We start from the raw sequence: 27,953 nt of genomic DNA, 5'->3' as shown, positions 1-27,953 counted from the left end.
AGCTCTAATTATTTGTCAGTGTTCACAATCCATGTTCTACCTTGTTTTCCACAGTACTATAACTCTAACATAAATTATTCACAAAATAAAACATTCGAGTAAAATATAAACAATTTATTTAAATTTAATATTATTTACAGTTAGACTTATTAGTATTATAGTTTGTGTAAAATAGTTTATCTTGCAGCAGATCTGAGTGTACATCTTAAGAAATAATATACTGATAACTCAGTATATTTTGAAATTGTATTTAAAAAAGGAAGCTTTGAGATATGTAACAATACTGTTCATACTACAACGTACAACCAGTAATGTTCATATTTAATATTTGGACACTTCATTTCTATTTTCTGAAAGAAAGAACAGACTCTTTAATAATATGAATGGCTTCGTGTAATTGCTCCTCCGTGAGAACAAGGGGTGGAGCAAGTCTTATTATGTCTCCATGTGTTGGTTTCGCCAGAAGTCCGTTCTCTTTCAATTTTAAGCACACGTTCCATGCATCGAACTCTGAAAAATACAAATAATGTTAATCATCTGCATTACATCATGTATTTTAATGATAAGATGTAATATACTGGAAGTCCGAAATGTATGGTGTTGTGACTGTACAGTGAGTCAAAAAGTAGATACATTCACACAAAATTACGATACTTGCCAAAAGTGAACGAAACAATAATTAAGAAACAAATAAAAGAATCCGGTTAACCAAGAAATACCCAAATCTTTAAAGTTTTGATCTGCACATTTCGTAATATTATCTCAAAATCATTGGCAATTCCTTACTTTTAAAACTTTAGAACAACTATTGAAAAGCAGGTAATGTTAAACTGTGCTTCTAAATAACTCTTAAACGTGGAATCCTGTGACAGGGACATGGTTCTTATATTCTTTTACGTGTCTTAAATCTAATTCTTCAGTTCTCATAGCCTTACAATAAAATTTGGATAACCATTGCTTCTTAGAATTTGAGAGTGTATTTCTTTTTACTTTATTTAACGTGGTCCGTTTTATTGTTCCATAGAATTTTCAAAATCAATTTTTTAGTTACACGTCTATATTGCCTTTTATAAAATATCACACCCTAAACATGCAGATCAACAAAATACCATGAAATTGCGTTCATCTCTCGAAGAAAACTGCAGCAAGCAATAGGTAATCTTTTAGGCAAGTACAAAAAATGTGTGGACAGGAAGGCGGGCAGTTTAACATTTACTGTAGGTGAGTAAATAGCTTTAACGTCTTACATTTTTTTTTAGTTGGTTATTTAACGACTCGATTATTTAGCGTCGATGAGATTGGTGATAGCGAGATGGTATTTGGTGAGATGAGGTCGATGATTCGCCATAGATTGCGTATCATTCACCTTACGGTTGGAGAAAACCTCGGAAAAAACCAACCAGATAATCAGCCCAAGCGCAACTCCAGATCGGCAGGTAAGCGCCTCAGCCGACTGAACTACGCCTGTTCCTACGTCTTACATTCAGTAATGTGTTAATAGTAGTAGTAATAATAATAATAATAATAATAATAATAATAATAATAATAATAATAATGGGCGCGATAGCCCGTAGAGAGCCAAAGCCGACCAGTCGATGGCTGATCCCACATTTACATGCCTCAGAAGAGTTGAACAATTATTCAACCAGCATGGGAGTACAGTAGAGCATCGATTATCCGAAACAATTGGGGACTGGGGTGTTCGGATAACCGATCATTTACGAAAACAAATTGTACCGGTGTCATAGGAGCAGTGTGAAACAAAGATACACTGATATTAAACACAAAACTGTACATATAGTATATATTTTGTATCACACGTCTTACAAATAACACAGAGAACTGACTAGCCTAGTTTGATAAGTTCAAAATAGTAATTAAAGTAGGCCTACAGTTTAAGAAAAGAAGTCCTTTTTTTTTTTTTTTTTTTTTTTGCTTCAGAGCTGAGACTTTTTTTTTTTGCCGCTAAATCTTACAAACAGCGCCAGCGAAACTTCTACACGGCGCGCGCGCAAATTTGAATTTGCCGCTGGAACGCTTTCGGTTAACCGATGTTTCGGTTGATCGATATTCGGATAATCGATGCTCTACTGTATTGTGTGGTTGACGTGATTATCCCTCCAGCAATTAAAATCATTAAAATCGTGAAATCATATATTGCTACGTACTGTAGTTCCCAAAACTCATGGGTCACCATGGAGACTCGAACCAGCACTGTAACGCGAGTCCAGGCATGACGACTCAGATCTCAACCCTAAGACGCGAGACTCAATAATGTGTTGCTAGGGAAACTGTATCTATGTTTGGGTGCACTGCCAGCACTGAGCGATCCATGGAATCGGTGTCTAATGTTGTTAATCGAGAATGCAAATGCCTCCTAGCATTTCTTATTGTGAACATACATCCAGTGAAAGGGAGGCTCATTGTAAGATTTTCAGGGATTTTATACTTGTATCCACTCATAATTTTGATATTATACTTAGTCTCAAGGTAGAACTGAACTAAATAAACGAATTCAATGAAATGTACGTTCATGTTTCTCTATAATGTTTCAGCTATATTAATGGAGTTATATTTCTACTGACCTTTATTTATAACAATTGCATTCAATAGACCTTTTCCTCTGACACAAGAAACGACATCTTTTGGTAATTTAGAAAGTTCACTGCGAAGGATTTTCCCCATTTTTTCAGCATTTTCTGACAACTTTTCTTCTTGTAAAATTTCAAGGGCGGCTATTGCAACCTTGCATCCTAAGGGATTGCCTCCAAATGTGGAACCATGTTCTCCTGGTTTAATGCACAACATTACATCGTCGTTGGCCAATACTGCTGATACCTGGAATACATTAAATAGTTAGTCTTTATTGCTGTATATTAAAAAATCTCATTTCTATTAGATACAGATTAATTGGCGATAAAAAAAATAGAATGTGAATTTTAAGAGGTGTGAAATTGTTTAAAAGATTTCTTTATTGTCCAAGAAATGTGTAGTACATTACATTTATCATTAGTTAATGCTATTTATTTCACCATCTGTTATAGATTCATTGTTTGTTGTTTACTGTTATTATTTAATTTATATTTATTACGAATCATAGTTTTTATGCTGAAGTGTAATTATACAAAACCATTAGTCAAATACGGAGACTGAAATTTTCTTTTCGTTTGGTCAAAGTGGCACAAAGAAACACAGAACAACAAGAAACTAAGTAACACATAGGCAATCAAAGGGAGAGAGAAATATCCTCTTCCCTCGCTGCTAACAAAAGTGGATTAACTCAGCTTTTGACCACATAATAATAAGTTGTCCGTCACAGAACAGTTCGTACATGTTGTATATTGTATCAAATTTTTTCATATGCATCTTTATTTATTTATCATAATGTTAATTGGATTACAAGGAAAAACAAAATTAATATAGACTACTCGTATTATGTTGGTGAAGTAATAAAAAATAAAGGTAGATATGGTTATGTTGAGTTTTTTTCATGAAAAGAGTAAACATTTTAAACAAATTTGCATTTCCGTGATTCTGGATGTGACATCTGTCAATGAAATGGATGCAAAAATAATTTTGCCTCAGCCAATTAGCTTGGTTCAACAAGGAGGCAGAACAGTTAGTTGAATTTTGAAGTAAAATTTGATAACATAAATGTAAAGTAAGTTATTTCGCAGTGGACCATTCATTATCTCACTGTAACACAATATGGAGGGCACACTGAATGAGACAATATGCCATGATGTAAAAAAAAAACGTTTTTTCTCTCTTTTAACCATGTTATTAAGGAACAAATGCAGATGATTTAATAAAAAAAGTTTTGGAATTGTAATTTTGAAAATAAAAATTTTAAGAAGTCTAGAAGAATTGGTATCGTCAATTCTGGTTTATAATCCTTCATTTCATCTTAAATGATTCATAGTTCTGAAAAAGCGCTGGAATAATAGGTTGCAGATACTGAAAAGTTTTCGCTGTAATTCGGTAAAATTTCATTACTACATAAAGTATGGGAATTATACACCTATTACCTATTTGTTTAGAATCTGAAATTGTACTCACAGGGAACACTCCTCCAGATAAGGCTTTTCCCAGGACGAGAAGATCAGGTAGTACATTCTCGTGGTCAACTGCAAGCAACTTGCCAGTGCGGCAAAGTCCAGTCTGCACCTCGTCTGCAATCCACAGAACTTGGTGCTTCGTGCAGAGCTCGCGTACTCCACGCAGATAACCCTCATCGGGCACCACAACTCCTGCCTCTCCTTGTATGGGCTCTACCATGAAGGCACAAACTGTAGGATCCTTTAAGGCCTCCTGAAACGCATAAATTCTGCATTGGAAAAAATATACGACAAATGGGATAGAACCACAGTAAAAAAATTCATCTACCGTAATAATGTTGAGCACAATAATCTGCACGCACATTAACACATTAAGAACCTTCGAAGTAAACACCAAGGCAATCAACCGTTCACTGCCAATGATGAGGAAGGTGACGAATACCATCAGCTGTTCCATTGTACAGTCTGGTAATCTCGCGTCGCACTGCGTTAGCGATGTCTTGTGTAAGGAAGCATCTCTCATGCAATGGAGCTTTCAATTTCGGTATCAAATCGAAATAGCATGGTAATAGATCGGGATAATAGGAGGAATGGTCTAGTACTTCCCATCTCCAGCGCCGTAAACAATATCTGCTGTATGGACTGTTGCATTGTCGTGAAGGATGATTGCATTGTTCAACAACTCGGGACGTTTCTGTATGGAAGAGCACAATCTCCAACAGCTACGAATTGTGCGTGACATTTCCTAGCGTTTTGATGCAAAGCACTGCTATTTTTACGTATATGCTTGTTGTTCTAGCCGACTGACATCCATACTTTACAACGGTTGAAAACCAACTGACTTTCGCGCATCCCTTCCTCTTCCGTTCTTGAATATCTACACCATCTAGCGCCATCAATAGACTAAGTACCATACGTCTCAATGTCATTGCTGCATATCGAAATGGAATTCCGCGGGAAAAAATATTTGCCATGACTTAATAAGTGACCCTTGTATATGATAAAATCTTTTACAGTGTATATAACATCTTCGATCACATCTAGCTGTGACATAGTTCTGTGATAAAAGTTATGGTCATTAAGCATATCTTTGATAAAATCTGTGACTAAGAAGAAAGAAAATGGCGGACATTAAGTACACATGGTCTGTAGAAACCACAAAGCGTTTAATATCACATTATGAGTCACATGAAATATTTCACTTCTTCACACTGAAGTTCTCTCAACAGAGTATGATTGATTCCTTTTGTATCTTTTCTCTCTGCCCAATCTCTGATCCAAATACGTTTTCTCTTCGATTTCTTCTTCAGTATTAATGCAATAACCATTACTGCACTTAAAGAACTCCAACATGCATAGAACCATCGTGAATTGATTATTAGAACTGTGATGAAAGATATTATATAAAGTTTTGACATATTGTAATATACTCAAAATCTGTTACTTTATCATATATATGAGGCGTTCAGAACTAAAGTGGTTCAAGTCACAAATTTTCATAAAGCAAGTTTAATTCGTTTTCTGATTATATCAAGTTGGATCTTTTCCAAGCAGTAATGGATCAAGTCTTACTTCCAAGCATTCGCGGGTAGGTGACACCAGTCACTTTTGGCTCATATTATTTGTTCACGATGTTCTGAGCCATAGTGGATCAAGTCACCAAAGCGTTGCATCAATTAACATCACAATTGTTTATATTTTATAAATCTAGAATTTGAGAATGGAGCAATAAAATTATTGCTAGTGAAATTAGATAATCCACTAGAACAAGTTAACTTTAAGTCCTATTATCTCAAAACTACGTCTCATGGACTTGATCCACTTTAGTTCTGAACGCCTCATATATTTGATCAAAAATTTTATCACATTCTATGACATAGACATTTGATAGTTTAATATAGGCCTTAGATCACAAATTTCTTAAGAGAGAGAGAGAGAGAGAGAGAGAGCCTAAATCGAGAAAAAAACGTAAATAACGTTACTTCGCCTCCCCTATCCCACAAAGGAAAGATCTTTAATTACCCGCAAAGCGAATTAACCGTACGTGAATTATCGGAAATCGACCATGCAAGTAAAGTGGAGTTGAAGTAATTAAATTCATATAATGATTAAATAGAATAACTGCGAACCATCTGTTTCGTTCAGTAATAAGTTAGAAAATTATAATCTGATGACAATCAGATTGGGAATAGTTTCAAGTAATTTGTACCGGTATCAAACGCTTTAACGCAGTGGTCGGCATTTTATACCTTCAGCCGTTCTGCAGTAATCGCAGCAAACCTATCTAGCTCATTCACCTCATATGCTAGACATCAACCAATCTTGCCGGTACAGTGAACTAGAGGATGAGAAGTCGCGTTCTACAAGTACTAAATGTACTACATTTTCCGACCGCTGCTTTAATGTGTCAAGGTGTAATTCTTTGCATATCGTACAAGTAATTGCTACTAACAGTGTATAAAATTAATTTTAGTAACTTCTATTATAAAACTTAATATTCTGAACTTACATCCAAAGCTTTCAGATCGTTGTAAGGTATGATGTTGAAACCAGGCATGAATGGTCCAAAACCTGCATAACTCGTAGGATCAGTAGAACTGGAAATGGCAGATAGAGTTCGACCCCAGAAATTCCCTTCGACGAACACAATTTTAGCTTGGTTTTCTGGGATCTTCTTCTTAGAATAGCCCCATTTCCTGGCAAGTTTGCATGCAGTCTCACCACCTTCCACACCTGCACAGAAATTGAATTCCTATAAGTCTCATTTAAGACGTGCAAATAAGTATTAGATTTACACTTTCAGCCAGCCTGAAAGTTAATGTTACTTGCACAAAAATTATTACTCAGTAAAAAAAATCAAAATGAAAGTTGAATAAAGTTAAACTGAACAATAAGCGAAACATGAACAGGTAAGAAAAAAGTAAAACATGCCGGGAATGAGATATTTGTTTTGCCGAGTGATTTATTAGGCTACGTATTAATATAGTAGGGCCGTATTCATAGACATTCTTAGCGTGGGCTTTCGGTGGATGATCAGCGAACTAACGTTTTTCGTATTTATAAACCAGTGATATATGATATGATATGATATGATATGATATGATATGATATGATATGATATGATATGATATGATATGATATGATATGATATATGATATGATATGATATGATATGATATGATATGATATGATATGATATGATATGATATGATATGATATGATATGATATGATATGATATGATATGATATGATATGATATGATATGATATGATATGATATGATATGATATGATATGATATGATGATATGATATGATATGATATGATATGATATGATATGAATCAAGTAAACAGTCGATAGCCGGGGCTAGTTTAGCACGCTCGCAGCGCAGGCTAGCAAAATGTCTATGAATAGCACTCTATGTTGACTTGAAAATGATATGGAGGAAAATTTCCACTTGATTTTTCTTTTTTAACCTCAGTAGCTTTCACACCAATTATTCATGTTTCAGAACTGATGCAAAAGGAACGATGTACTTCTCTTTCCCTACAATTTTCAGCTATTTATAGGTGTGACTATAAATTAATTTAAACGGTCATGGTTCTTTTCATCTACAAGAAGTTAACCTTCTGGAATTGTCGATCCTACAAAGTCTTTATCATTTTTGCTTAATATGAAATCAATTACTACACAGTTAGCTAGAATATTACTGACTGACTTACACTTTCACTTCTCTGCCTGTTACGTATTGTTCTAATTTTGATGTTAGGAGTAACAGTAACATTCATAAACAACATCATCATCATCATCGTTGCTAAAGTCTAAATATTCGTAACTCCTCAATTTACATAAAAAATTATGCATCACCTTGAAATATTGAAAGAAAGTGGACTCTGGTCATATGGTCAATATGCCCAACGCCAGGGCAAACAAAGAGTGGGAAACACAATCTATGGTTCATTGTATTGCACGCTGTACCTCAACATTCTGTTTTCCTTCATTCTTTTTTTCTTCTGAAGTAATTACTCAGCTATGATAGTCGTATACCTATGGATAGCCTGTTGTAATGACTAGAAAAAAATGAATACAGTCAGTTGTTAATATGGGAAAATTTCAGTATACAGTTACCTCACTGCCAACAATTATTGTCTTTACTTATTTACAATTGGCTTTTAAAGAACCCGGAGGTTCTTTGCCGCTCTCACATAAGCCCGCCATCGATCCCTATCCTGAGCAAGATTAATCCACCTCCCTCAAATCCATTTTATATTATCCTCCCATCTACGTCTCGGCCTCCCCAAAAGTATTTTTCCCCTCTGGCCTCCCAACTAACACTCTGTATGAATTTCTGGATTCGCCCATGCGTGCTACACGCCCAGCCCATCTCAAACACCTGGATTCGATGTTCCTAATTATGTTAGGTGAAGAATACAATGCGTGGAGTTCTGCGTTGTGTAACTTTCTCCATTCTACTGTAACTTCATCCCTCTTAGCCCCAAATATTTTCCTAAGCATTATTTTCAAACACTCTTAATCTCTGTTCATCTCTCAAAATGAGAGTCCAAGTTTCACAACCATGCATAACAATAGGTAGTATAACTGTTTTATAAATTCTAACTTTCAGCTTTTTTGAGAGCAGACTGGATGACAAAATCTTCTCAACCGAATAATAGCAGACATTTTCTATATTTATACTGTGTTTAATTTCCTCCCGGGTACCATTTATATTTGTTACTGTACCTCCAAGATATTCGAATTTTTCCACCTCTTCAAAGGATAAATTTCCAATTTTTATATCTCCATTTCGTACTATGTTCTGGTCACGAGACATAATCATATACCAACAAAATAAAAATAACATATTTGTCTTTGTTTGACGAATGCGCATCAGAATGCTTGCATAATTTATTTTGTGGGCACAAAGTTGAAATTTTTTAAGAATATTGGCAGGAAAGTAACTGTGTTCTAACGTTTATCCGTTAATATTGAAATAACTATGAAGAGTGGTGTGAGGCAAAGTCGACAACCTCCAAGATACCTGATTCAGTAGCCTTTTTATTCTCCACAAATTACACCTTAAACTAAATGGGTTTCTCTAGATCTCTAGCAAAAAAGCTGATGGACTAGATGTTTAACGAAATAGAAATTGAATGAATATATAATAGTTAAGCACAAATGATATTATAATGCGGTCCACACCTGTGGAGTAACGGTCAGCGCGTCTGGCTGCGAAACCAGGTGGCCCGGGTTCGATTCCCGGTCGGGGCAAGTTACCTGGTTGAGGTTTTTTCCGGGGTTTTCCCTTAGCCCAATATGAGCAAATGCTGGGTAACTTTCGGTGCTGGACCCCGGACTCATTTCACTGGCATTATCACCTTCATCTCATTCAGACGCTATATAACCAAAGATGTTAATAAAGCGTCGTAAAATAACCTACTAAAAATAAAATATTATAATGCGCATATGATTGGATATTTTTTATTTTTCAGTAATAAAGGCTCATATTAAAATTTTACCTGTATTCATTGGAAGCACTTTATCATAACCAAACATTTTGGTAATAATCTCTTCATATTCTCCAAGTACATCTGAGTAGAACGCTCGAGATGTGAGAGTAAGAACGTCAGCTTGTTTCTTCAAAGCGGAAACAATTTTGGGATGACAGTGACCCTGGTTTACAGCGGAGTATGCACTGAGGAAGTCATAGTATTTCCTCCCTTCAACATCCCACATGAACACACCTAAAACATAAAATGAATGGTGAACAATACGAAGTTTAAAGAGTTCAAAGCTTATGAGCGACGCACAATCTGCTTTACTATACTGTATTACTATTACGGTTTTGTTGTGTTACATAGGCATCATTATTTAGTAATTTGCTGTATTTTCTATCACAGACAAACAAATTTATTTTTATACCAGCATTATAAACATTCTTTATTTAATAGTGGGTACTTATCCATCGTCATATCACCATAGTAATGGCATTCATTATCTCACTGAGTGCGATATGTAAATGATTGCCGCACTGAGTGCGATATGTAAATTATTACCGCACTGAGTGTGGTATGTAATTCATTACCGCACTAAATGCGGTAATAAATTAATATACTTACATGTCATGCTTAAGTTCAAAACTACTCCTGAAAAAATCTATTAATCTACTGATTATAACATTTAGCAGCATAGAATAATATGCCCACAGAGACGAAGGTTTGTAAGATTGTGATAAATATTCAAAATATGCAAACAAAGCTTTCTCAGGTACGATATTACTCACTCTCTTAACTTCGCGCCATTTCACATAGCGCTCATATGCCACTTCATACTTTACTCTCGATTTACTAGGCAAAAGCAATGCAACCTTGGAAGCTGCTGCTTCAATATCTGAAGGGATACTGTCTTTAGAATCACTCATTATTCAGAACGAATTACCCGCTTTTTCTTGATTCCAGATAATCTATACCATTCTATCACGGTCTAGTATATACAGTCACGAAGCTTGAATTGTGAGGGTAATAGGAACAATAGACTGTGAAGGTACTATTTCACATTGTCTGTAATGAGGCGATAGTAGCGATCCTAGTGGTTAGCAACTATCTATGGATGCATATTTACTACGTATTGAGCTTCGTGACTGTATATACTAGACTGTGTAAATAACTATTATCATTAATCAAAATCGTTCCCAATATGCACGTTATTGTATCAGTACCGTAAAATATTACCATGACATCTAAAACGTAATGACTTCTATTATGACGGCATAACTTGTCTCTTAAAATTAATATTGTTATACAATTTTCTGTGTAATAATATTGAATATATCACTGCCATCATAGCAACCCATTCTTCATAGACCATGTTATCAAACTACACATAATTACAATTTTGATATTTATTTATTAAATGCTTCATAATGCTGTCGTACAAAAAAATAGCGTATGAAACACATTTGTAATGTTATATAGTTATTGCATTAGAAAATGAGCGCAATAAGGTATAACATTATAAACTAGTTTCATAATATAGCCTACTATTATTCTTTCCAGAACATGTCTTCAATTTTTAATCACTTTGTCTTATATACTCGAACATAACTTGAAATTATTACTCGTATATCATGCAGGGACAATAATTTTGTTGATTTCACATACATAGTTGTACTTGTGTATATAATATACTCGTATGACATATTCATGTAGTATTTCTTACCTTCTCCGCGACACAATGCAACAGGAAGAGGATGATAGTTATGGGCGCCGTACTTGTCTTCTCTGTCAAATACATCTTGAGACGTTAAAGTAGCTCCCTTTTCCTTCGTGGCTACTCTCAGGCCTACGTCAAAAACGAGAATTTTATACACCTTTTTTATAAATGATTACTTAATAAAGAAATGTTTAGATATAGACATGTAATGTTAATAACAGATGTACTACGTTTTGAGAACAATTTTATTCAATTATAATTAGCGAAACAAAAATACAACCATTGTCACTGCAGCAATCAGATGGAAATACACACAGAAATAATGATTAGAATAAATGTATCCCCAAAAATTTTATTTAGTGAAGAACTGTTTTCAGAACATGGGAGGGGTGATAGCAGGAGGAAGAAGAATGAATTGCATAAGATTCGCTGATATGGCGTTGTTAGCAGAAAAGGAGACGATACTAAGGAATATGCTTCTGAAGCTAAATGACAGCTATGGGCAATATGGGATGTAGATAAATGAAGAGTGCACTGCAAGAATGATGGATGTCATTTGGAATACATTTTGGAGGAGAAGCAATTGAAAGTTTGAAATGCTTAGCACTCAAAGCTTAACTGTGATTTTCCGATCATTACTGGACAATGACTATCAGTGTTAATGCCATATAACTCTGTATGAACATTCTATATGTCTTAAGCTATGCATTGACAGTCTTGGTTCATCTTCGACAAGAAAGTGACATCCATCATTTTTGCAGTGGACTCTTCAAATACAAACAAGTCGAAGACTATGGTTATCGGAAGAAAAATAAAGAAGGTAAACGTGCAAATTCTATATGAGGCAGCAGAGCAAGTGGACACCTTCAAATACTTGGGTGTACTATAAGAAGTAACATGAGTTGCTGCCAGGAAGTCAAAAGGAGAATAGCAATGACCAAGGAAGCTTTTAATAGAAAAAGGAGCATCGTCTCTGATCTCTAGAAAAGGAACTAAGGAAGAGACTAATGAAGTGCTTTGTGTGGAGTGTGGCATTTTATGGCTGATAAACATGGACATTACGATGACGTGAAGAGAAACGACTAGAAGCATTTGAAATGTGGATATGGAGAAAAATGGAACGTGTGAAATGGACAGACGTAATAGGAAATGAAGCTGTGCTAGAAAGAGTGGGTGAAGAAAGAATAATGCTGAAAATTATCAGGAAAATGAAAATGAATTGGCTGGGTCATTGGCTCAGAAGTAACTGTCTATTGAAGGATGCACTGGAGGGAATGATGAATGGGAGGAAAGTTCGAGGCAGAAGAAAATATCAGATGATAGACAACATTAAGATACATTGTTCGTATTCGGAGACTGAGAGGAAGGCAGAAAATATGAAAGATTGGAGAATGCTGAGTTTGCAGTGAAAGACCTGTTCTTGGGCAAAATACATATATGGATGAATGGATGGATAATTGTCTAATGTTACAGTTCAACATTATTCACATACATATTTGAGCTGTAAGACCAAATATTTCATTGCAAAAAAATCAACTTTAGTAAGACCGCAGGCTGTCGATTTATGAAATATAAGTAGCCTGGAAATTAATATTGTATTTCAAAGTTATAGTTTGCATTGTTAATTTATCTTTAAATGCAATAAAAACTAGCTACTAATGTAATAATGAAATCACAGTTATCATGCAAAATATACAAAATGTCTTTCCCGTGTTATCTGCAGGAATTTAAGTTATCCTTGTTACTTAAAAGAGGTTTGAAAATTGAAACATTGAATGGGACAATGTGAAAGTAATTTAATCTTCTCTATATAAATAACTTCTTAAAATTCACTAATTCTGTCATAACCGTGGAGCAGTCAAATACCGTGTATAGATGTCTAAAAGTTCCAAGCTACAGTCAGAAAGAGAAATGTAGACAAAGGTAAATTTAATGAAAATTGTGCTCAATGTATAATTCAGACCACAGCAACATGCAGAAAGCCGACATACTCTGCACTATGTTTATGATATTGAGTGATTTTATTTGACGCTCTCAATTTAAAATATGTAATTTCTTCAAGAAAAGGGCAGCATTCGTTATATAGCTATGCTTAAACTCCACCTCTGATTATGTCATTAAATGTAATTATTGAAAATGAAAACGTCTGAAACATAAAAATGTTGATTATAAATTTTCAAATGTATATTGAATTAAATAATTGTATTAACCTGTCTTATTTGTAAGCACAGCTTGGTACGTACTGTCACATTAAAGAATAAATAACGAAACTGACTAAACGAAATATTAACAAAAATATCAAAAAAAGAAATTTTGTACCTAAAAAATGTTGGGACAAGGAATGACAAAATTTACACTTTGTTGATATCAATATTAACACTTTTCATGCATGTAGAAATATTCTCAGTCTGAAAACACGTAATAAAACGCACACTTATTCAGAGCATGCGCAATTGTGAATACTTTCTAAATTTTTAAATACAATATTAATATAAAAAAATTTCGGAGCCAAATCTTGTTACCATCGCAGAAATGCAGACAAGGCAGTTGGGAACGGAAATGAGATTGACTATTAGCAGCCACCGCACGTACTCCAAGCCATGGTAGTCGGAAGCTCAACATTCTGCTACAGATCTTGATCTATCAGCTGAAAAGAAAATTAGTCTAATGACATATATTTTTAATCACTATCAGGTATATATACCCAAAGATAATCATGTGATGTAATTCTACATGTTATTGAACTTGACTGGTAACAGCACCCAACAACAGTAGGAAAAATTGGCATATCTTGAACAATAACTGTGATCTAGATATAACACTTGATCAAAATCCTAAGATAAGGATTGCCGTAGTACTATCGGATTTCCGAAGTGATTACACAATCCACTTCTGTTTCATACACACTCATATACACATAAAGATAGGCTATAGGCCTACTTGTATATAATAACATTGTTATAGGGATTTTATGTGAATTAGTAATTTATAGCTTCACTTCAGAATTATAGCGGTTGATAATTTTATATTAATAACTTATTTTATGTGTCTTTATTGAAGCTTTTTAGTTAAAATTCCAATACTTTTAGTGCATTTATAGTTACCTAAAGCTCATGTTGAAGCTTTGGTAAAATGGCAGAATTCCTCTGTCGAGAAACGATTTTTTTTAAATATTACTATTAAAATTAAACAACTTACAACTCTTAGAAAGAGTTAAAAAACGATACAGGATTATGTCAGGTAGGCCTACCGGTAATAATTGTAAGTTAATTTACCGATGCGGGCACTGAAAGATTACTTTACATGAAGTTCAGATATCCATACAAAGCTTTATTTTTTATTGTTATGCTGCAACCCTACAGACCGTTACAACTGTATGACGTCAGTCTTCTCTGTAGAGTGAATCGGGGGAAGATGCCTCACTGCTTTTTATTGAAATTTAAGAAGCTTTTAATTTAGTTTTGAATTTTATATTGAAATATCAAAGTCTGGAAGGTATATTGAAACTATATTTTTAGTACAAAACAGAAAACATTAATTACCTTGTTTATAGATACAGATTTTCTTCTTACCTGCACTGTAGGCATCTTTCTCCGATAGTCGGGTAAGATGGCAAATACAATTAACACAGTTAGGCCTACTGATAAGTGTATTTTATCTGAACTTGATTTGATACATGTATATAACAAAAATGACTTAATCTGAAGTTCATTGACACTTTCTCACTCGTTTATCAATACTTAGCAACACAGTCATTGTACATATTTTATTGCCGTGTACAAGACTCGTGAAATCACTTCTTGCACACAATGAATTCAATACAGTACATTTTTTGTCATCATTCTTTTTAGGCGGCGTTTAAGGGTACGGTAAAGAATCCCGTATGTAGCAATGCTCTAAAACAGTTCATATCCTCTGGTCTAACTTGTTCCATCGCAAGTTGAAGACTGTCCTCAATCCACTGACTTCTATCAGAGGACCTTAAGTAATTTTTACGCATTACCTGCAAGACAACAAAAAACAGAACTCTTGTAAGAATTTGCCATCTTACCCCGCAAGAAATTGAGCATCTTCCCCAAATCGGTGTAAGATACCTAGTGCTGTGATGCAACCTAAGATGGCGGAACAAGGTCGTTGGTTGTTAACAATACAAACTTTAGAACCTTTACTACAATATCCATTACAAATGTTTGACAGTTATTACGAATTCAATGACGTATTAAAATTGTAACATAACTTTGCAATTATTTTATAGCAGAAAAATGAGCTGTTTTCTTGCTTTTCTTCTTCTCACAACAAGAACACGTGGCAAAATGAGTTAGCTTCCACTCTACAGATATTCAACTGTCTCAGTGATCATGAAGACATGCGCGTGGCGTTCTCTCTTTGAAGTACCGGTATGTGAAATTACAAAGAAATAAGCATCTTCCCCCGATAGTCATCTCCCCCCGATTCACTCTATGTTTGTTTGTTTTTTTTTTTTGTGTTTTTCTATCTGTTAGAAATGCTTATTCGGTGTCCAGCAGATCCGAAACTAAATTGGGTGAGCTTTATCTTGCGAGGATGCCTGCCTACGTTGATATATGACGCTAACCCCGAAGGTAGGCACATTTCTCATCTAGCTTGGCTTTTCGAGTGCCAGACATGCATCTAGACACTCATAGGGTCATTGTACCATAATTGTATCTACAACTCCGACGAATGACCTGGGTGGCAATAGTGAATCCGATACTGACAGGCGATTCTGCTTGTCTTGACAGCGAGGTCCAGGCGAGTATCTGATGAACCTCGGGCCTATAGTCCTTAAATCACATATCAGTATCGGAGAGTACGCTATCAAGATTCATACCAGCCTATTTTTAAGTACTGCAGTGTTTTTTTGGGTAAAATAAGAACTTGGAATACTCCAAGAGACACCCTCCACAACGTCTGCTTCCTTCATCACAAATTCCTTCACGACCAGGTCTGGGATCGAACCCGGGCCGCCTGAATGGAAGAGCAGCATGCTAGCCAAACACAAAGCCTGTAGTACCTTACGAAACTGAAATTAAAAATCTGAAATCCCATAGTAACAATACTGGAGTATTTTTAAAAATTCGAAGCCTAGAATCAAGAATAATTATTATCTTTCTTATAATTGTCTTACATCAACAAAACTAGAATATCATAATGAAGTCGAATCTAAAGTTTGTAATTATCTCTTTCAGTAGTTCCGTATTAACAAAAGTGTAGCGTCTTGTCAAATCAAAAATCTAAAACTAAACATTTATTTCTTAAATTAACCCATGCTAAAAATGCATACTGAAAACGCACATGATGATCAAATTTCTCTTTATTAATTTTAATGTAAATGATAGCAATCACGAACGCATGTATTTATTGGGTTTGCCATTATATACTGATAGTAGAAAAGATTTCGATTTGCTTATCAACTCCATAAGAATAAGGCTTGAACATTTTATAAATGCATTTGTTTCGTGTTCGGTGTCATAATCATTTGCGTATATTTCCACTCATCAAGTTCAAAGTGACGAAATCTCCATTCATGTGTTGGTATTTTTCTCACAGTAACGATAATCTAGTGTTTGTCTGAATAACATCTGCCAGATAAAAAGGGCACAAAGTTCACGGAATCCCTTGTTGTAAACCGATAAGAAAGTATTACACATCAATTTGAATATGTGATGAACAAAGTTTGTATTTGTCGACATGAACTGTAGCCTGTCCCAGAACTGGTAGTAGGCCTATTGCTTGAGTCTACAGAACATTAGAGCGTAGAATTGCACATCCAACAGAAACAGAAACAAACAAACTTGTCGAGAACTGTCGCTACTAAGTTAATAGGATTTCTCCAAAAAAATGAGATAATAATAATCTCCATTTTGTTCGTATAAGTGCATCTGTGGATTAATGACTTCATAGTCTATAGCTCGTATTTTTGTATTTTTCGTTTCATGACAAGAAAGTCTTTTCTTAATATTACGTCTCCTGTCGTGTCGCGCTAACCCGCTGGATCCAGGTTCAATCCTCAACCACGTCGTGATGCAATTTGTGCTGCACAAAGAAGAAATTTTTCTCGGGATACTCTCGTTCCCCTCTATCATTATTTGGTCTTCGTATTTAACATTCATGCTGTTTTTTACAGTGGTAGAAAGTGTAAACAGCCGGTAGGTTTTGTTCGATGTTCACAATCATTCTATTTTCATCGCATCATGTCGACTGTATATCCATTGCTGTTGTTGAGTATGCATTTATTCGTCGTATTTTGCATAGTTGCGACTGTAACGCATATTTCCAGTGTAAATAATCTAAAGATATGCCACTGCAAATATCCTCACATTTCAACACCAAAAAGGGTCAAGCTGTATCGGTTGGTATGCCTATTTCGTAACATGGAATCGTTGAAGATAAGCTGAGAAGTAGGAGCCAAAATTAATTATTCTAAATGTTCAGCGACTGTTAAATAGCTATGAAAATGTTATGACGTTTGTTACAGAAGTTGGAGCGTCACTTGGATCAGTGCATAAATCTACGAACCTTGTAGAATTAGGGGAGAGTCGGGTAGTATCGGATATCGGGTAGTATCGGACAGTGCGTTTCTTACCTCCATATGGTAGTACCTGAATGACATGGTTACGTTTCTCTATGCGACATCACACAAACGTAACCATGTCAATCAGGTACTATCATCGTGTGGTAGATGAAAGAAACTCACTGTCCGATATTACCCGATGTCCGATACTACCCGACTCTCCTCTACGTGCGTTATCAAGTGAAAGTGGCACAGAAACTAAAGGGACCAAGCGCCCCCAAACGCGTTTATTATTGCAAATGGTTTCGTAATTTCATTTGCAACAGTTCCACTGTTTAGGACAAGACATTTTTGTCAGATAAGACAGGCTGACTAACGAAAGAATAAGTGATGTAAACACATACAAATGGTCTTGAGATACCTGATTGGTGTTTATTAGGAACGAATTATGCACTTTCAATTCCTGATTGGTGTTTCATGGTTCACATAACTTTATTTTTTCGCTGGGCATAGTTATATTTATATGATTACTAAACTTTGAGAACAGTCTTCACACGGCTCCAATAGGTGCTAGTCTATTCTGGTCGTTACCAGACTTTTATAAGAGGTTATCTCAAGTCATAATCCCCAGAGTATCATCTGAGTTGGTACATTACGACGTCAGAGGCGCCTGCGGGTTCTTGGCTTCTTGTTGACGTTAAAATCGTCTTTGTGATGTCCAATTATAATACATTATAACCTAATTACTATGCGTACACAAAGTGTCTCAGCAGCAAATCATGAGTGGAGCGAGGCAGAAGCTGACGCTTGCACGGACTCCATCTACCAAACAGAATGTATTATTTATTATACTATTTTACCAACTTTGATGATTGCAATTTAGAATTAATTGGTATCGGATTTGAAAATATTTTAAATTAACTAATTAACCAACTCATCTCAAAACTCGCTCAGGCCATTTGACCATTTTTATTATTTATACATATTCAGTGCGTAAAAAAATATGTTACAAGGCCCGGTGATAGGTAGGTGGCTACCATGTGATCATATTTTGTTAATAAATCCATGTCTAGAAACGCTTTGTTTATGTGCTAGCATCTCTGAAATGTCGAGGAGGACGTAGGCACACTTCGATCATGAGGTACGTAGATGGATTGGACGTGAAGGCCCAGTAGTCTGGCCCCCTCGCTCACCTGACCTGATACCATTGGATTTCTTTTTCTGGGGATACATGAAAACTCTGGTGTACGAGACTCCCGTGGAGACACAACAAAGTCTTGTGTCATGAATTCAAGTAGCAGCTGGAGTCATCCGAGATATGCCGGGAATCTTTCCAAAAGTACGACATGACAAAAGGCGATGCACAGAATGTATCGAAGTTGGTGACAGCCATTTGGAGCACCTTCTGTAGTTGATTAAAGTGCTGTTTACTTACAGTATTTCAATTGTCTTTTTTACTTCTTTCCTAGCTTTTGTGATCCGTACTGCCTACATCCTCCTCCACATTTCAGAGGCGCTAGCACGTAAAAAAAGCGTTTCTGGGCATGGGCTTATTAACAAAATATGATCACATGGTACCCATCTACCTACCACCGAGGCCCGGTTTCTTCAACCTTTGTTATAATGCACCTAACATAGCGTTAATTAACTGTAAGTTAAAAGTATGAATTGTTGTTAAAAATATTGCGTCTCTTCGACTTTACATTTCACATTTTAACATTCTGTTTGTTAACTCTCTGTTAGGACCAGAGATCCTAGAGTTTAACCATAACCTATAACCAAGTATAGGCTCACTTCTGTTTTCTGAACTCTGACAATTGCAATTCTCGCTTGTTTCCGTTGTTTGATTCAGAGAGAATAGAAGTCTTTCTATTCTCTCAGGTTTGATTTCTGCTTTTTTCCTCGTCTGTATCACAATAGCATGGAGTGGCGTAATGGCATTGCTATTATGAAATGGAAAACACTGGAACAAAAAGAAATCTTGGGACTAATTTCTCTTCGTTCGAAAGAAACCTTCTGCTGGCAATTATTTCCCAGTATAAACCAATTAATGAGGATAAACAAACAAACGGATCTAAGTTGAAAGCGAAAAGTGAGGCTTGGCAGAAAATAGCCTATACCTTTATATGAACTTCTGGTCTGTCAAATCACAAAAATCATCCGCTCTGTTTATGTATTCATGGATATCATTTTCTAAATAATGCAGATATATATAAGTTCAGCATCTAACGCACCAGCCATATTGGATACTTCTATGCTAACGAGAGTTAAATGATTTAACTGCATGAAATTGGGCAGTTAAATTAACATAGGTTTTAACAGCCTGTTAGTACTAACAGTAGTTGAAGAAATGCTTCAACTGTTAAGTTTACAGTTAAAATGGAATAATACACTGTTATAATTTAACAAAGGTTGAAGAAACCGGGCCCGAGTCTTTTAACATATATTTTTTACACCCTGTATATGATGTTGTTTTAGGCCTCTATCATAGTTTAAGCTTCTTTTCTTCCAAAATAACCCCAACCCTTATCTAAAAGTTTGTGTCACTTCACAACTCGCTCAGTCCGTAGGTCGGTGAATAAAAAAAATAGTCCAGTCCTTTCATAAAAATGGACTGCACGCGTTTTGGAATCACACTCTGCAATTGCACACCTCTTGACCATTCGCTAAATGATTGCAATTTAGAACTTATTGTTAGAGATGATAGATTTTATCAAATTAAAATAAAAAATTCAGCACTTTAAAAATCAAATTTAGCAATTTATTGCGCTTTCAATATTATAATTCAGCATTTTATAGCATGAAACACTTTTTATGAAACGTTTCGTGGTAGAAATTCAATGTTACCAATGTTTTAACAAGTGAGTTTTCTAGATATTCCAGTTAAAATTCGTTGAAAATAATGAATAAGTAAATAATTATAAAGTTACAGTGAAATTTTGAACATTAAGAAACATTCCAAAAGATACAGTGTGATTTATCTCGACCTACCTGGTTACTCCGTCACAATTACCCACTACCACATACAGTTTCATTTCTAATAACGAGCACTTGATTTCTCGGATGCCACAGACAACTGGAGCTCCTGAAGAAAAACCCTGTGTTACCTGGACCACGGGCTTGCCCAACGCAAGTTATAAATTCAGAGTGAATCGACCAGGATTTGAACCCGGACTCCCTGACTTTATAAGTTCAGCGCTGTAGCACTGAACCACCTCTTATTATTACTTTGTGACGATTAAATAAGAACAAAATTTGTCCAGACGAAAACTGTGTGTACAAAAAAATAGCATTAAGATAGATGACGACAAAACTAAGCTACTTCAGTATATGGCCTATAAGCTTATAACTCCTACATTGATAGTAAAAACATGTATTTTGTTCAGAATCTCGAAACAATGTTTTTACAGTATCATAGTATTTTATATCTTTTCTGCGCTGTTATAAAACTTAATTTGCGTAAAAAAGAAGGCGAAATGTAATTAAGAATGCTTACTTTTTAGGTCTTCACCGCGATCATACAGCCTACTTTCAAGGTTTGCATACATTTCAGATCGGTAATCTGTTGGACAAGCTTCTTAAACTCACTATTCTGTAAAATGTAGAGATTGTCCATCCGTCGTGAACCTAACGAACCGAAGAATCTTAACTTGACTTCTGCTTAAGAATATTGTCGTTTTTAAATCATTCGGTATGTACAGAATTTATCCACCCATTATTTAAGGGAGTTCAGGGCTGAAATTTCGACATTGGTCAAAATGATCAATATTTCACTTTAATGTTTAAAAAAACTCATAGACTATGTTTTCTTCGTTCATGAAATATAATGAATTTTGTTCTGCGGCCATATTTAAAGTCCACGCAGGGTAGATATATAATGCAGAGCAATTCTAAGGTCAGTACATGGTGCTATATTTACATGTTATTTTCTCGCTTTCAGTTTTTTTGTACATTTTCATATGTACAAAATGCATATCTTATCATTTCGAAATTTTCAGGATATGCTCATAAGCATATGAATAGTCAATCTTACTCTGGGTCATAGTGTGAATGAATATTATATATTGGTGAAATTTTTACATGTTAAAATTACAAAAAGAAACAAAAATGGTAGCCACCGCCGTAGCTCAGGCGGTAGCGCGCTTGCCTCCTGATCTGGAGTTGCACTCGGGAATGAGTTCGATTCTCGCATGGGCTGATTACCTGTTTGGGTTTTTTTCTGAGATTTTCTCAACCGTAAGGCGAATGTCAGGTAATCTATGGCGAATCCTCGGCCACATCTCGCCAAATATTATCTCGCTATCACAAATTCCATCTGCGCTAAATAACCCAGTAATTGATACTGCGTCGTTAAATAAAGAAATTAAAAAAATTAAAAAGTTAAAAAAATGATTGCTATAAATATATTAATCACACAACAAAACTCATAGCAATTCTTAATTGTTTAACTTTTGTAGTAACTATTGGCCAAATTTTAGTTTAAAAATAGTCATAAAATTGGAACGCAAGGAACATTATATTCATATATGAGCGAATTATGAAGTTAAAATTTGATATGCTAACACAGGGCTGGGCGTCGGGAGCGGAACTAGACTCTAAACGGGGACGCTTAATATTCATCCGTTCTGAATCAACGCTGCGCGGTGTTCGGCGGGGAAGAAAGGGGATGAAGAGAAATCATATGGCTCCCCGTGAGAGAGTACAATCCGCTCTTGCTGCCCAGCCCTGTGCTAACATATGTTAATTGTGTGAGTATTATGATAAAAATTAAAAAAAAAATATTGCTTCAGAAATATAGGAGTTGAACATTTCATCCCTAACCCCCTTATCTCTTTCAATTTCTTCTCTCTTTCAATTTGTTGTGTACTACATACATTTGCTGTATTTGTAATGTTTTTTGTATCATAGTTTTATGTGCTAAGGTCCTATGGTCTTAAGTCTGCCAGGTTAAATAAAACCATTATTATTATTATTATTATTATTATTATTATTATTATTATTATTATTATTTATATGTACTCTTAATGTCACGCCTACATTAACTGTGTGTAATTAGTTTTAAGTAGATTCCACACGATCGAGAAAGCATATAGGAATTGTCACTTTACGTTTTTGTGTGTTCTGCATTTTGGGACTCCGCTGTAGGCCTATTTAGCTTGTTCGTGCATGGTGTGTAGTTGAAAGTATTTTCAGAATTTAATTAAAACAATGTTCACACATACGAAATAATAACGAAAATTAAAGTAGCAAAGTTAATTGAATGTAAAGATATTACTTCACTGGTTTTATGCTAAGCATTTGACAATTAAGTCTTCGTCTCTTTTCACCTCGTCCCAGCTTAATTTATATATTTTTTCATCTTTTATTAGTTAGATATATCGGTGGGATAATTACGCTTAAAAATAAGTAAAAAAAATCATTTTTTCTGAAACTTACAGCTATTATTGACTCACTCAAAATGCTAAACTAGTAGTTCAAATCAACTTCTTTCACTCATTCATTCACCCACCCACCCACTCACTCGACATAACACTGTTGCAAGTTTAGCAAAATAAAAAACGTTCTTAACTACTAACACATAAGAAATGTATTGTTATTTAGCTAATTTAATCTATTACAAGAACTATATTGTCAAAACAAGATAAATAAAAAAATCACCTTTCATAAAAGAATTTTAAAATCATTAATGTAATCCGTTAGCAATAGAAATATCACGTAGACTATACATCATATTAGAAAATTACAGAATTCAAATCATTACCTCTTGTAAATTCCAACCTCAGCGCTAAAGTATTCCAACTGGGCGACTGAATTCGTTCAACTACTGTAGCCAGACTAACACCGCAGATTATGATTCAAGGTCGCGTCGGAAGCTGTTTTCTTTGTACATACGTCGGTACTGATCTTCAACCAAAATTAAAGCGCGCTCTGTCTTCAACGTCAAGAATTACATGATTTATATGCGTCTCTTTCCAGTTTCATTGACTTCATTAAAATGTAAATAAAATAAATAAATAAACAAACAAGTGTTAAGCTTCATAGGATAATCTTTTAAATAGAAGTGTTCGCAAGGAATGGGAGAAGTGGGGAGGAAAATCGTAAGGGTACGAAATTAATAATATGCTACTTTATCAAACTGAAATAAGTTTACAAAGAATTTTAAGCAGTAAACCAATTGAAAATATTTTTTAAAATAATTTTCGTATAAATATATGTTTTATAAAACTCGTTCCACGGTATAATAAGCACGACATAAGTATTTTAAGCGCTTAATTTTCTTTTCATTCGATCTCAGGCGTATCCCCGACTTATAATTTATGTTGAGCACGTCCGTGGTTCAGGAAACACAGGAGTTTTCTCCGGGAGCTACGGTTTTCCTGTGATATCCCAATAAATCTCCATCATCATCATCATCCTCATATCTCATTTCATCGCGGGTGTAGCGTATAGACCAGCCTCCTGTTGTAGCGCAACTTGGCCAACAATTCTGTAAATTGGCTTCATATGGATGAATGACGAACAGTTAAATACCCGCCATTAGTTAAAAAAATCATTTCTTGTATTGTATTCCATAGTTCAGCATCACTGCTTTGACATGTGGAACAAGTAAAAAATCATACATACATTAACCATAAGGAGCTGCCCTTAAGAAAAGTATTGTCCAAAGGACATAGCATACTCTGAATAGAGAAACAATTCCTTTATACTAATAGAGTCAAAAAGTACTGGAACTTCGGGTGGCAACGCCATGCTCTATAGGCAACTTCTCTGTCTTGTTCGTGTGGTATGCGACCTACTCTCCAGGCGTATAGACTCAGAGCGGCTGCGCATGAGAATGGGGAAGACTAACGTAGAGTAAACGCAAGAAGAGCTTGTCACGGTAAGCTGCGCGAACTTTCGGAAACGTTCGGGTGCACTCGACCTCGCTTCGATTCGATTGGCAGTTCTGGCTTGATGTTTCGAGTGAGATTTATCACAGGGCATGTAACGTAACCTAAACCTTGTTGCAGAATAACTAGTAACTTAACATTGTTGAAAATACAGAAGCACGAATTCTTTTACATATAAAATCACTGAATGAAATTACAAAGATGTTATAAGAAATATGTGATCGTGTAATAATTGATATTTGACATTGTAATAAAATACTAATAATACTATGTGATTTTATTAAAATGTTCCGATAACTAGCGTGGTATTATGGTCGGTTTATTTTAATCTGTATATATTCCTCACGTTACGAGCGGAGCCTGTTTCATTTTTCATACATTTATAAACGTTATAAATAATTCCCTAGTTTGACTGTGTAACGTTTCATTAGCACTTCCTAATTTAGAGCCAACGGGGGGCATTGTTAAGTACATAGAATGTTATACAGAACTCTGTTATTTTACAAACACACTTTGAACTCTATAAAAATCCTGATATGAGGAATAAAACGCAGAATATGTAACGCATACGCTGGCTTCTACCCGCTCTGCACAATACATTTCAAGATACGAACAGCTAAAGACCGCGCTTTCGAATGCGCCCTGTAATCAGCATTACGTGATTCATAGCAGCCCTGTAACGAGCATGGCGGCACGAGGACCGAATATCGTTCTCTGCGCATCAGTCAAATGGGCAAGCTTTCTTTGCGCTTCCTCTAGCTGGAAACCAATCGAAATACAGTGCAGCTTTCCGCTTCATTTAGTAAAGACGTGTAGGTATATGTGATAAAATGAGCTTGGAAGAGCAGAGTAGTAACATTAAATTTTGTGTTAAACTCGGTAAAACATTTACTGCGACTTTGGCACTCATGCGCCAAGCGCATGCAGAAGAAGCAATGTCTCGGACCCGAGTGTATGAGTGGCACAAGCGCTTCACTAGTGGCCGTCTTTCAACGGATGATGATCCACGTTCAGGAATACCCAGATCGGCAAGAAGGGAAGAAATGATAGCTCGAGTTGCACAAAAAATCAGACGAGACCGCAGGCAGCCAATAGATGATGTGGCTACTTTGTTAGGCATTTCGCATGGTTCTGTGCAGTCCATTCTCTACAATGATTTGAAAATGTAACGTGTGTGTGAGCACGTTGTTCCAAGAAGTCTAACAGATGAGCAGCGGGAAGAGCGGCAACTGGTTAGTGAAGACCTGATTGACAGGGTGGACCAGGATCCAACTCTCTTGCACAGAGTGATCACAGGTACCGACGAGACATGGTGTTTCCTTTACGACCCGCAGCCAGAGCGGTGATCTTCAACGTGAAAATCTCCCGGCTCACCACGGCAAAGAGATTCCGCGCCGACCGATCAAAGGAGAAAGCAATGCTTGAACCGTTCTTCGATATCCAGGGTCTCGTACATTTCGAGTTTATTCCTGAAGATCGAACTATCAGTAAGGAGGCGTATGTTGCAATTCTTTGGCGTCTTCGTGATGCAATTCGACGAAGAAGGCCCAACTTGTGGCAAGGACAGAACTGAGTTCTCCATCATTACAATACCCCAGCACATCGATCGATTTTGGTGAGAGAATTCCTCGCATAACACAAAATACCTGTCCTTCCACAGCCACCATTATTCTCCAGATCTTGCTCCAGCAGATTTATACTTATTTCCAAAGGTAAAATCCCTACTCAAGGGACGGCGGTTTGCGCCAGCCGAAGAGGTAAAAATTCATGCGACAAGCGCTCTGCGGAAAGTGACCAAAGATGGGCTGCAGTAATATTTCGAGAAGTGGTATGGACGCTGGCAGAAGTGTGTCACTGTCCAGGGAGTGTACTTTGAAGGCGGTGTTGTGTAAATAATTATGTGTCATCTACAACCGAAGTTCTACCCGAAGTTCCGGTACTTTCTGACTATTAACATAATAATATCGTTGGCTAAGAAGTGATACCTCGTATCTACAAAAATGGTAATAAGTTTAACTACATTATTATTTAAATATTCGACAGTTAACTAATATTTTGTCGTCGAGTAGAAGATCTAGCAAAGCAGAAACACACACAAAAGTCTGTCTATTGCGAGAGAAATTAATTTTTAAATCAGGTTTCTGATTCACCTGCAAATTCACAGATACGAAGTATCACTTTTTAGCCATCGATATAAAAGTTTTCAATATAAGCCAAAGAAAATATGCATAATATTATAATTTCTGTCACTTCACTCACTGTTCATACCAATAATTCTTGAGAGATCATTGTCCATATAAATGGTTTCTGAGAACTCGTACTTAATATTTAGGCTAACAGCAATAAAGGCTAGAGTTTTTAATATACTGGTTGGAACATTACATCACTTACAAAATTCAAGAAAAAAGTTTAAGACAGTTCCACGAGAACCGAATCTAAAAACAAGCCTATCACTTCAATGTTAACGTTAATTTTATACTTCTGCTTAAAGTTTTCATGAACTGGCTCATAAATATGTTTCTTTTCTGAGTTTACTTGTTCAACATTAGTCTCTAATCGAACCGTTGGATCAATTATTACGGAATGATCATATTTTCTGTCAATAGTAGGTAATTATATCGACACGTCGTGTACTACTATTTGAATACCTCTTGGTGGACTTCAAAGTATTGTGCCAGACTCTTAGCAAGAAGCTGCCTTACAGTATGATGGCGAGTATTACGAAGAAGCATACCATGCTGGCAGGATCCCAAGACGCAGTAAACAGATAAATCAGTATCACCAAGATTTGATAGTCTTACGTAACATCCATAAAACTGTGCTATTTTTAAATGTGTAAAGACTATGTATGAATTAAAAATAGTTCGAAGTCATAGATCAATATTATGATTTAAAGGAAGAATATATTAACAAACGTATGAAAAATAATTAATTGTGATATCTACATAAACAAAATTTTGACGATCTGCTCATTTGAAAGGAATGGATCGTTGCTAATAGGTACTACATTATATTCACAGAAACCGCATTTGCTTATGAACTTGACTAATTGCTAATTCGTTAATTAATGGCATTAAACGTCCTTGTCGACTTGAACTCTTAAGAAGAATCTTTCACAACTACATTCCTCTATGCGTATTCTTAAGAAAGCTAACCGAAGGTTAAAAGAATTAGCGTACAAAACCCTTGTTCGCCCAAGAATGGAATATGGAGCGGCAGATTGGGATCCGTACAGAAAAAAAAAACAAACAAATTGATTCAATAGA

At 35.6% G+C, this 27,953-nt stretch overlaps 1 protein-coding gene across 1 annotated transcript; it reads right to left on the bottom strand.

Moving 5' to 3' along the window:
* Positions 1 to 99: 99 nt before the first annotated feature.
* Oat (Ornithine aminotransferase precursor) lies at positions 100 to 23,723 on the bottom strand. Its single transcript, XM_069821707.1, has 8 exons — positions 23,559 to 23,723; positions 13,788 to 13,912; positions 11,272 to 11,394; positions 9,573 to 9,797; positions 6,568 to 6,791; positions 4,060 to 4,311; positions 2,586 to 2,838; positions 100 to 510 (listed from the first exon to the last, which is right to left on the bottom strand). The coding sequence occupies exons 2-8, from the start codon at positions 13,885 to 13,887 to the stop codon at positions 344 to 346; spliced, it is 1,344 nt and encodes a 447-aa protein (XP_069677808.1). The 5' UTR covers positions 13,888 to 13,912; positions 23,559 to 23,723; the 3' UTR covers positions 100 to 343.
* Between the last annotated feature and the right edge of the window lie 4,230 nt (positions 23,724 to 27,953).

Source organism: Periplaneta americana, chromosome 3 (assembly GCF_040183065.1).
Source record: "Periplaneta americana isolate PAMFEO1 chromosome 3, P.americana_PAMFEO1_priV1, whole genome shotgun sequence".
NCBI lineage: Eukaryota > Metazoa > Arthropoda > Insecta > Blattodea > Blattidae > Periplaneta > Periplaneta americana.
Note: the sequence above shows the minus strand (reverse complement) of the source record. Positions and strands in the feature narration are given on the sequence as shown.

Excerpts from the sequence above, each read along its gene's own strand:
- Oat (XM_069821707.1), bottom strand. The coding sequence starts at position 13,887 with ATGTTGAGCTTCCGACTACCATGGCTTGGAGTACGTGCGGTGGCTGCT. Across the intron at positions 9,798-11,271 it reads TGCATTGTGTCGCGGAGAAG|GTGTGTTCATGTGGGATGTT; the intron begins GTAAGAAATACT and ends TTTATGTTTTAG. Across the intron at positions 6,792-9,572 it reads AGTGCTTCCAATGAATACAG|GTGTGGAAGGTGGTGAGACT; the intron begins GTAAAATTTTAA and ends ATTTCTGTGCAG.